Below are 12,274 nucleotides of genomic sequence, written 5' to 3'. Positions count from 1 at the left end.
AGCATGCATCTGGGAATTTGATGTTCCAGGAGCTTTACTATTGCCCTTATTTTTCAACAGTAACAGTTACTTGCTGACTCTGTGAGTTACTGGTTTGAAGACCAGGCAGTGTGCATCATTTGGAAGACAGCAGCTTAGATCTGAGTAGGAGGATCTGCACTAGGTCATTTAAAGACTTTTCTGACCCTGCTATAGTGTGAAGACAAAGCAGCTTCATTAAAAACAAACAAGTGAAAAACAGGAACTGGGATTCTCAGCTTTGTGAAACTGCTCTGTTGTGCTTGGCAGGTGACTGTCAATAATAGCTCATAGTGTGGTGGAAATGTGTTTGTTGTACTTCTGCAGCTGTTTGAACTCTTGTGAATGCTGCACGATTTTGCAGATTGTATATTACTCGGTATATAAGAAGTATGGTATAATTTGATTTGTATGTACATACGTTTTTTCAAAGTAACTTCAGTCATGGATGTTTACTTTATAAGGTTAAATTATTATGAACTGAGAAGTGTCGCTATTTCTTAGCTTTTGATAATCTTTTTGCCTTTTGTTATCATACAGTGGCTTATTCAGTCAAAGGAAAATATGTTGCTGGGTAGGCACTTAAGTAGCAGGATCTTCAATCTGCAACATAACCATAATGCTGGATTTTTTCATCCATTTTTATGTAGGGGTACTGAATCTCACTGTTTGGTTCATTGTTGTTTTGTTGTTGTTTTTCTGCTTCTTGCTGCTCTAGGATTTTGGCATCATGTTTACACATCACATTGTAACAGTCACCCTGATAACCTTCTCATATGTAACCAATTTGACACGAGTGGGAACCCTGACCTTATGTCTCCATGATGCGGCTGATGTTGTCCTAGAGGTGAGACAATACCTATGTCATCAGTGTACATGGTATTCACTATTCTGAGAGCTCACATGTCATTGGGAGAATCTATTTGCTATGCAGAACATGTATTCCCTAAGCAAAGAGGCCAGTTCAAGATGGTAATGTTGATTAATATAGTGTATTTCCTTGCTGAAATGTATTATGCTTGTAGCAGTCCATGTTTGTGACTTAAGGCTGATTTATTCTTTGATAAGCTGCTTGCATAGAGCAGTCTGATAATGCATTGCCAGGAGGAGTTGCACAGATTTTAAATATAGCATGAAAAAATCAAAAACTGAAGCTTATGAAATATGGAAAGTGGTGGCTGTGTGGGTTAGAAGCTCCTGGCTTGACCGATAAGAAGTGATGAGCTGAGGGAGAATCCTGTCTCTGGAAAAATCAAGGTGTCATGGTTTGATTCTGCTGTTCTTTGCTGAGCGGAGGTCATGGAACAATGTGGCTGTTCTGTGCAAAGGCAGTGAGGTCACCTGCTTCTCTAGAGGACTTCCAAATTCCTGTCCCCACACCTCATCTAGATGCCAGTATTAAGCAGCTGGCTTTGGAGAAAAGGGAGATGATTTATATTGTTTTAAGTCAAGATTATCTATAACTTCTTTAGTGGCAATTTAGAGATTTTTCTCATCAGTAGTGCTCTAAGTAATGCTGGGATCGCACTGTGAATTCTCCATCAGGATCAGATAGTAACTGTTTTGTCTAAAAGTTTGTTGTTTTGGTTTTAAGTATTTTCAAGGATCCTGTTACGCAAGAACATAGCCTCACTGCATGATTCACTTTTCTCAGTCTTGAAGTCCTGCCATTCTGGTTTGATTGTGCTATAACTCTGTTTTTATTTTTTAATCTATTTTTAATCTAGAAGTCACATGACTGCCTGAGAATGAAGGCAAGAGAGAATCTGGTTTTCTCCAGTTAGAAAAAATCTTGCAAAGATGCAGTTATTTCCTGTTTTAGCAACATGTGTAGATCCATTCTACTGGCTGTGAATCCACCTTTTTCATCCCTTTTTTTTTTTTTGCCACCAGAAGGCCATAGTTGATGCTGTTCATTTCAGATCAGACCAGTGCTGTGGAACTAGAAAACCACTGAAGAATAGCTGTGGTAGGCTAGCTAAAATCTTAGCTTAAACACACTGGGATATATATTTTTGGTCGATTTCTCTGTCCCCCAAGGCAAAGAGAGATTGCTATTCTCACATGATTTGAAAACATAAACCAAAATCTATTCTGTTATGTGAGACACCCTTTTGTGGTCTTTCTAGTCAGTTTGTTCATTCTGTTTTATCTGGAAATACTAAAGCTCTTTATAATGTATAAGAATCATAACCATAACCCTTGAGAAACATTTACTAAGGGGGCCATTAGAACTCACTCAACAGACTCTCTTCTGCTAACACAGTAAGTCACAGCCTCTGTGCCATATGAGACAAAATGAACTCTGCTGACATTACTTAGGGAATGTTAATGCAGAGGAAAATAAATATTTAACTGCAAAAGAAGCTGATAGAATTTCTTGCTGTGACAGATCAGTTGTGCATCTGACCTGCTTTATATGTTACATACTGGTACAAATGGAAAGCTATTTCCAGAAGCCACTAAACTGTTTCCACCTACCACTTTTTAATGAAGTATGTACAGTGGAAAGGTGATCGGGGATGCATTAGTTTTGCTGTTCTCAGTGAGGAAAGTAGTAAGTATTGGTGGAAATACTGGAGGTGAGGTTTTTTTCCATAGACATTAAGGCATTTGCATGTATAGAAGAATCATAGTGGGAATGGATGAAAGGAATGCCATTCCTATTGTCGTTCTGGGCTTCAGTAAAACTTTTGACATTGACTGCATAAGATTATCAAAATTCTTGTAGAGAAGCTGTCAAAGCATGGGTTGGATGAGCAGACAATAAAGTGGATCAAAAATTGTCTGAACAGCCAGGCCCAGAGGTAGCGTTCAGTGGTGAAAAGTCTAATTGGAGGCCAGTAAGCAGTGGAGTACCTCAAGAGCCAGTACTGCATCCAGTCCTGTTTAATATCTTCATTAACAGTCTGGATGATTTCAGTTGACACAAAATGGGAGGGAATGCTGACTCACCAGGGCCATGCTGCTATCCAGAGGGACCTTGACAGGCTGGAGAAGCATGCTGACAAGAATCTCATGAATTTCAACATGAAGTGCACAGACCTGCACCTGGGAAAGAACAACCCAAGTAGTCAGTATATACTGGAGGCCACCCAAATGGAAAGCAGCTCTGCAGAAAAAAAGTCCCAGGATTTCTGGTAGACATATGAACATGAGTCAGTAATGTGTTCTTGCTGCTAAGAAGGCTAGCAGTATTCTTGGCTGTGTTAGGCAAAGTATCGTCAGCAGGACAAGAGAGGTGACCTTACCCCCTGCTCAGCATTGGTGAGGCCATGCCTGGTATTCTCTGTCTAATTCTGGGCCCCTCAGTGCAAGAGAGACATGGAAATAAGAGTCCGCTGAAGGGCCACTGGGATGATCGAAGGACAGGAACACTTCTCCTGTAAGGAGAGTCTGAGAGTGCTGGGTCTGTTCAGCCTGGAGAAGAGGAGTCTCAGGGAGAATGCAAAAAGGATGGAGCCCAGCTCTTTTTAGTGGTGTCTAGTGTCAGGACAAGAGCCAGTAGGCACACATTGTAGCGCAGGAGGTTCTGTCTAAGCATCAGGAAGCACTTTACTGTATGGGTTACAGAAGGCTGGCACAGGCTGCCCAGAGACTGGGGAGTCTCCTCCCTGGAGAGTCTCAAAAGCCATCTGGACATGGTTCTGGGTACCATGGGCTCTGGGTGTCCCATCTTGAGCTGGAGGGTTGGACCAGGTGACCTCCAGAGGTCCTTTCCAACCTCAACCATTTTACGATTCTGTGATTTTCAAGAATCTGTAACTAAGTTAAAGTTATCTTGGATGCTCAAAGCAGCCTAGCTATGGCAGGATAGATGAAGCATAGAGTCATTTGCTTGTGTAGGAAGCCATTATATAATCTTTAGCTGAAATCCAGGCTACTGAGAGAAAATTTCAGCATACCTTCTAAGTTCATTTCTTTAAGGGGTCTTGGGTATCTTTGCAGTGTAGTACAGCTTGCGGGTTGGAAACACTCGGAACTAACCTGCTTAAGCGTGTAAAACTGCACTTATCTGGGGACTTTGAGACCTTCCATATTCAACTGCCTTCCTGCTTAGTGAATGCTTTGAGTTACATTGTTTTAGGTGGCCAAATTCCATCCAACAACACACACTTTACCACTTTTTTCTAGTCCTTCTTTATCAGTATTGTTTGTAGATCTGTTTATTGACAACTGATGACCCATCGCCTGTACTGTTTTTGAGAAATACTACTACAGGGTGCTATGGCAATATCAGCTCCACGCACTGTAAAACCATCTTTTTTAGACTGCTGTCATGGGAATACATCGAAGATTCTTATCTGAACTTTCAGTTATCTGAAAATCAAGACGTTAGTAACTCTTCCTTACATGCTGGCATCCAAAGTGTTATCTTTTCCTTAAACCAGACAAAGTACAAACTGAGTACAAACTGGTAGGAAACTCATTTGTGTCCAGTAGAATACAGGACTGATTGAGAAGGCTTTAAGAATACAGGGCTGATTCAGAAGGCTTATGATTTCTTTGCAGCACTTGCAGCTTTCCAAATATTTCGTAAGCTTCCTAATTTGCTTTCTGTTTGTAAGAATATCCTTTATGTTAAGGTTTTGAATGGAAACATTGCAGATGTTATGTAACATGCTGACTGGTTTTGGCATATGGATTGTCTGACATGAGCACTGAGCATTTTCAGGTTCGGTGTGTTCATACCAATATAATCAAACAATGCAAGACTGTCTCTCACCATTTTAGATAGTTCTCTGGTTTGAATTCTGCAATCAGAATAGTACTCTATATGCATTGTTCTTATTTTTCTCCCTCCTAGCCCTCTGGAAAGTCTACTCAATCAAGCATTTTTTGAGATAGGGGAGCTGGATACATGTCCCCTCTGAGGGAGACACTCAGTGGACACTAAATTAAGCTCTTGAAATACTGCATGGTGCAGTGGCTCTGTACACTTTTGGCATAAAGCATAAAAAAGACAGTACCTGACTTAAAGAAAATATTTTTGCTTACACACACAAACAGTCTGGAAGCAGCTTAAGTGCCTTAAAACAAGGTTGCATGTACATGCTGTTTTCTTCAGGGAGAAGAGAACAGGGAAACTTGAGGATATTAAAGAGTTTGAGTGAAGTGTATCTGGTTGACTCCTTGACCAAGGGTGGAGTCAGAAGACTGCATGAAGACAAATGAGAAGAGCATGTGAAAATAGGCTTAGGGCAGCAGGTTCAGAGAGCAAAAGTGACTGAGAAGAGGAGGAGGAAATAGGAGCAATAGAAGCCTTGGAAAAAGATTTGAAGGGAGGAGTACAATCTTAGAGACAGAAACTGCTCTGTATATGCCAGAAAGGCAGAAGAGATAGTGTAGGAGAATATAGACTGTGAGGCACAATAAAACCTTTGAAACAGAGGTGTTATATATAGCAAAAACTAGAATATGGAAGAGTATGGGACAGCTGAAACATATATCGTTGCCAGAAATGAAAATGCGGCCCAATGGGAAAGACTCAAATTTTGTAGCATTGTGGAAAGGTGAGAGAAAGTAGGTTAAAAGGCTGCTGACAAGGACAGCATAAACATAGTAGGGTTCAATAAAGTCTTTGCAAGAGTTTTGTAAATTTGAAACTGTAGGATTTCAAAAAGGAAATGGGATGGAGATGAATGAAGCGGAGGAAATATTCTGGTTTTGTGCATCTTTTTTTTTTTTCTTTTTTTTCCCTGAGAGAACATTTTCCAACTGCTTTGTAGATAGGATTTCTGAGGCTACTGTGAGACAGCCCAATGAAAATGTTACTGGTTTAATCAAAATTTTATTTCTCTTTTTTTTTTTTTTTTTTTTTACAGCTTATACACAATTCAAGAGAATTCAGTTGTCCTCACAGAAGTAAACAGACATTTCTTTCTTTTACAGGCTGCCAAAATGGCAAACTATTGCAAGTGTCAAAAACTGAGTGACCTTCTGTTCCTTACGTTTGCCATTGTCTTCATTGTCAGTAGGCTTGGCATATATCCTTTATGGTAAGTAAGGACATCATTTCCACCAAATGCTGAGCATCAAACAAATCTGAAAATAACTATGTTGTAATTGAACTTATTCATTTACATTACTCTGTTTCCCAAAGCATCAAAGAGTGTTTCAGATATACCCAGGTGTTGTAATAGCCTATTTGCTAGTCTGCTATTGGATTTACAGTGTGCTAGACAAGAAACATATGGGGCTTCTGCTGGTTTTAAGGTAGAAGTGAATTGGATGGAAATCACGTGGCTTTAGTTTAGCAGGTAGTTTCTTGTGTTGGCAAGAAGTGAGAGGGAAAATAAAATATTAGTTGCTGAATGCACTGAACAGATGCTAAGCTTGAAGCTAGGATCTTCTCATTAGCTTTCAGTGCACGCTTTGTCAACGTATTCAGCTTAAGGAAAACACAGGTAATTATACAAGTGTTAATGTAATTTCACTGCTTCCCAGACAAAGCTAGCTGCTTGTATGTGCGCATACTCTCTCTTCTTAGGTACACACATATGCACACACATATATAGACACAGATATTTGATTCTTTAGCTAGGATCTTCAATATCCAGAAGGCTGCTGACTCATTCTACACCGGTGGAGAAACTCAGTGAAGTTTTTCTGTAAGTATAGTATGAGTTACCTTTGCCTAAAAAGGAAATGCTCTGCTAGAGGGCCATGTGCCCTATATATGAGCAGGGCTGGGAGGAGGCACTGACAGAGTGCCTCATAGAAGAGACACTCTTCTATGTTCAAGATCCTTCCTGTCTCTAGTGTGAACAGAACTGAAATTTCCACATCTCTGTGAGACCAGGAAGGATCTATCATTATGTCAGAAGATAATGGCAGTAGTTTTGGTTTTGGGAAGCATCAGAAATGTTACCCTTTGCAGAGGTTTATTTAGAAAGATTAAGACCAAGTTCCTTTTTTAACTGGACAGAGGATGTATAGATAACAGTATCAACTTTTGTTACAATTTCCTCGCAAAACCTATATAATGGTACTTCTTTAGGGCTTATACCCCAAAGGATAATGTCATAATGACTGATTGCTACTGAGTTTGTACAGCCCCATAACAAAAGGAGAAAATCGTTAGACTCACAAACTGCATATTTTAAAATGCATGTTTTTTTTTTTCCAAGGAGTGATGATTTGTTTCGTAAGCATCTTTGCTTCCTTCTCAGTACTTAGAATCATAGAATCAGCAAGGTTGGAAAAGACCTATAAGATCATCCAGTCCAACCATCCACCTACCACCAGTATAAACCCACTAAACCATGTCTCTCAACACAATGTCTAAGCGTTTCTTGAACACAGGGACTTCTTTGAAGTTAACTTGGCCATTCACTGAATTTCTGTAAATGAAGTGAGTTGATTTTTCTATCTGTGTGATCTCAAATAGGAAAAATGATGGCATTTGTGATCATAGGATTTAATCTAACCATCACACACTGCTTTGTATTGGGAAATGCAGGGAAGGCTCAGTCTGATTATGGCAGCTTGAAATAGAAGTCCTACTACTCATTTCTCTCTCTTTTGATGGTTTCAAAACAGCAATAAATTTACACTTTTTTTTCTGAGTGCTTTGAGGTAGGATTTTTTTATACAGCTAACCTGAGAGGAATGCAGAGCATGAAGGGATGAGGTTAGGAAAGCTGAAGCTCAGCTTGAATTTAATCTGGCAAGGGATGTCAAAAGCAACAAAGAGGTCTTATGTAAATACATGGTGATGTAAGGAACGCTAGGGAAAATTGGGGCCTACAGCTGAATGAGATAAGGGACCTGGTGACACAGAAAAAGTCCAAGTCTTGGGCAGCCTGTTCTAGATGACCGTGCCTGAACAGGAATGTTGGACCAGATAACTTGCAGAAGTCCCCTCCAACCTCAGCCTTTCTGTGATTCTCCAACCTGCCTTATGCGTTTATCTGCAGCACTAGCAGAGCATTTAAACCAGTCTCTGTATTATTTGAAATGGCAAAGAGAGAACTACTGACTTTAAATTTTATTACTTGGACGCAAACTTTACCAGATCACTGCTTCGTGCTTGCCTTGATGAAGAGTCAACAAAGAGCAGATAAATCTTTCCAGGGTGTGTGATTTTGAAGGCGGATATTAATCCTATACGCATTTAACTAGAAGCAGCTACCCAATATGCTTTTTCTCTTGAGATATCTTAAAATCATCAAGGTCAAGACTTTCTCATCCTTTACATCTCTACTGTGGTAGTCAAGTTTTTGAAAATCCACACTTTAACTTTTAACCTGAGATATTTAAATAACACTGCATTTGTAACCAGAACTGAGATTCATGCTCTCTAGAGTGATTTCTGTGAAATACTGCAGCCAAGCGTCGCACTGCAGAAAGCCCTTGCTAGGACTAGGCAATGTTACGAAGATTGACATGGCTAGTGAAAGCCAGGCATAGTACAGCTGAAGTCTGTGTAAATATCTGTAATGCACACCTCATGCTGTCAGACTTGTGGAATCCCAAAAAAGACTACCAGCACAGCATCAAGTTACTGAGCAAGCATAGAAAATTGAGCGCTGCTTTACAGGCATGGCGTTTTGTGCTGCTGATCTGGGGTGTTCACAGACAGAATGGTTATACTAACGATCCCTCTGCCTTTCCTCCTGCTTAACTGACCAAAGGGCATGTTTATCTCATTTGAATCTGTGAACAGTTTAGCTATTCACCTGGACCTTGTGAATATGAAACTGAACTGTAAATATTGTTTGTATCATTCTCTGAGTCCACCTGGAACCTGATGCTGTTTGTAACAGTGCTTGACATTTTTATCTGTGACTTGAAATTGTCATTTTCCTGATTTTTATACCCTTTCATTTTCTCAAAAAAAAAAAAAAATCCAGCATTTCAGCTTTGGAAATTTGTCTACTTAATAAATGGACAGTGGTGTTTGTTTTTTTTTCATAACAAGAAAAACAGTCACATTGCAAGAAAAGTAAGATCCTTGCCTTGAAGTACATATGGTCTTTAATATTCTTACCTGTATGACTAAGAAATAGAATACCAGGCTCCACTGAAATCTTATTAAACTACGAATCACAGGTTAGCTCTAAAATACCTTCTAGCAGAAAGGAATAAATGGAGAGGTGTCTTCAGAGGGTGGATGCAAGGAAAAGGGAAGCTCTTGGTGGAGTGTTAGTTGCAAGGATGCTTCACTTGCAGGGAAGAGAGTGTAAGCGTGGTGTATATGATCTGTGATTTTTGATACCATCATTTCTTCAGACCAGAGTAGCAATTTACATACACTTAATGGTTATCCTTACAAACATCTGTAACCACAGAGTTTGAAAGCAGTTTCATAGTTCTCAGCTTAGTGGGATCGTTGCACATGGGAGTTACGGTTAGTAGGGATTAAGCATTGGATGCGTGGGCTTGAATCTTGCAAATCCTTTTTTTCTATGAAGCTGCAGTTCTAACTCTTCACCACCATTAGCTTGCATGTCAGCAAATATGAGTCACTGGAGTGGCAGCAGGCCAGAAAACATAGTTTTGCTCTCCTTGTTGCTGAATATTCAAAGTAGCAAAATTTGGTGCTTGATTAATATTATATAAATATGCAAATTTCTCTAGCATAAAAACTAAGAGGTAAGAAAAAAAAATTGGTGAGCATGTAATGTGAAAGGAAGACTGTAATTTATAAGAAAACCTCCCCCACACAGGAAGGCGAATATCCAAGGCAGGGTTCCAACAACACTGCTTATGAAGAGCAGGCATGAGCTTGTGCTGCAGCTTTGCACAAGTGCCATTTAATTCTGCATAAAGGTGCTAATAAAGAATTCAGAATGTATCAAATGCTGTTGTCTGAAGGTTATTTAGCAGCAGGGCTAAGACAAAAGAAACAGGCAATTAGATATATATTTAGCAGTCTTTCTACAGGCATCTGAAGTTCATTTCAGCAATAATTCAAAAACCCCAGGACACTTTCTGCCTCCTGCCGCTAAGTGAATGTAGGAGTAAAGCTGCTATTTTCACTGACAAGACATTTTGCTTGTGAAATTCTCCCACTTGCGCATAATCACTGTTCTAGCAAATTACAACATAAAACACAACTCTGTATGAGTCGAGGGAATATGATGCCTTCTCAGGTGATAGAGTTGTAAAGAGAATGAAGGCAATCTCAAACCGAAGACTTGATAGAAGTAACATAAGCTCCTGGTTGGTCTAATACTGTGGTCATACTGTGCAAAGCTGTTACCTCAAGCCTTTCTTCATTCCAATAAGCCTTGCAAGTTCTTTTTCCTAATTCTCAAACATTTGGTTTTGATGTAGTTACACAGTAGCAGTCTCCTCTCCGTTGATAAAGGAATGGTTTGCTTTTTGATGTCATTTTGTTTTTATTTCAGTATCTTGAAAGGAAAACTCCAAGGGGCTGGAATAGTTATTGATCATTTTTTGAAGCGTACAGAGGACAAACAGACACTTGCGTTGCAGGAGATGTGGGTCTGAAGAAGGTGATGCATTACAGCAGCCAAGATTTCCAGTCTGTCTTTGCTTGTTGCAGAATCCTGTTTCTGAGAACTGTGAAATTCATGAAGTTTGGGCTAAAGAGGAGTCCCAAGACTACTCACTTACTGTGCTTATCCTTCCAGAATACATTTGTTGTGTTTTCTTTTTCTGACAGGGCAGTTTGAATAATGCTGCAAAGAATTCAGTATCTGAAACTGGTTTCACAAGGTGACAGGGTGTTTTCAAGAGCTCCAGTGGAAGGCAGTTGGTATGGAGAGAGACATAAGGCTACTAAACTCATGAACTGTTTTAAAACATGTGTTGAGGTATCTACAGAAAGATGCAACCTTTGAATTGAAAGAAGGAAGAGAAGGCTCCAATGAAAGCAAGGCTGATGCTTACCATGTGGACAACACTAAGTTGTGTAAATGCAAGTTCCTTCAGGATTCTCTGAGTAGTACTAGTATGAGGTTATTTTTCACCACTTTTGATTAATTATATGAAAACTAGAACGCACTGAGTTGCAGGAAAGTGCCACTATCAAAAGAGAAGGGAGCAGGGAAATGGGATTTGCACTCACAGGATCTATGTACTTTCAGTGTGCACATATTGTGTAAATTCACTGACAAATGTAAAACACCAGTAGCTTAACTGTACAAATGCAAGTGAAAGCTTGATTCAAGCTGATTGTAAAGAACACAGTCATGTTCCTGCTGTCCCCTGAATTCTCATCTAGGTGAATTTTATTACCCAGGTAGTCCTGTTGTTGGCCTCTTCAGGCACTATTGATGCCTCCAAAACATTAGAAGCTGTGAGCACAGATAGAAAACTTCTTTGGCTACATGGTGTGTGGTCTTGTTTAGTATTAGTAGGTACATCTAACTGGATCTTCCATTTGTGCATCTGTTTGGAAAAATTCTGTCAATAATAATGATAATAATTCTCACTGTTTCAGGTGCCTGTCTTTTCACTGACTTGAAAGTGCAGTTGCTAAATGGATTCTTTTTCTTATGACAACAAAAGCTATATAAGCACGAGTCTGCCAGTTCTCAGAATAACTACTTGTTTCCTTGTTATTCTTTCATTTTTAAAGTTCATGAGAATATGCACGGTCTGGTCCATGGGTGATTTCTTATTGCCTTTTCATGGCAGCAATTATCTGCATGAACCAGACAGGCATAGGATGATCCTTGCTGAGTTAAAATTGACTTCTGTTCACCATGGTGTGCTGGAACAAACCCTAGTTACTTATTACTATCTCTCGCTCTCATCTCTGCATGGCAGGCTGACTAGCCCTTCCTGAATTTCATCATTAGTTAAACAACAGTGTGGAATTCAGCCATGTTATTAACACACACACACTGGGTCTCCAAATAGTGATCCAGTATTGCCAGTTTGCACTGTTCTGTCTCCTTCCTTTTATCCTGCAATCAGCTTCTCTCTGAGTGAAATTGCAGCTTGAGTTATTAATAGGGCAGCACAGAGCCCCCATTAGTAGCAGCTGCTGCAGAGATTTGCTGAACCTCTCTGTTTTCGGGCCTTGTCCTTTTTCTAGATGATTTTGACTGTTTTTGCACAGCTCCTAACATGCAGGGAATTTGAATAGTTGTCTTCAATACTGCTTTTCTTTCCTAGCACATTTTCTACTATTTGTCCCCTTGAGCATGTGTATGGTGGGAAGGCAGCATGTGGACCCTGACAGAGGCACCCTGCTTCATTCCTCTGAACATATTGGCAAAACAGAAAGCTCAAACCCACATGCATCCTACTGCATCAAAACAAGACGTGGGCACTAGCT

At 39.8% G+C, this 12,274-nt stretch overlaps 1 protein-coding gene across 3 annotated transcripts in view; it reads left to right on the top strand.

Moving 5' to 3' along the window:
* The window catches only part of CERS6 (ceramide synthase 6), a 119,758-nt gene that overhangs the window by 90,448 nt on the left and 17,036 nt on the right, over positions 1-12,274 (top strand). For 2 of the 3 annotated variants that reach the window (XM_021399592.1, XM_021399593.1), the window contains exons 7-8: positions 737-865; positions 5,911-6,017. In XM_021399592.1, the coding sequence (XP_021255267.1) occupies positions 737-865; positions 5,911-6,017 (236 nt within the window). The remainder of the gene's footprint in view (positions 1-736; positions 866-5,910; positions 6,018-12,274) is intronic. The other variant, XM_021399594.1, reaches the window with a different exon arrangement.

The sequence above is a fragment of the Numida meleagris genome, chromosome 5 (assembly GCF_002078875.1).
Source record: "Numida meleagris isolate 19003 breed g44 Domestic line chromosome 5, NumMel1.0, whole genome shotgun sequence".
In the NCBI taxonomy this organism is placed as follows: domain Eukaryota; kingdom Metazoa; phylum Chordata; class Aves; order Galliformes; family Numididae; genus Numida; species Numida meleagris.
This window is presented reverse-complemented; position numbering and strand designations above follow the sequence as displayed.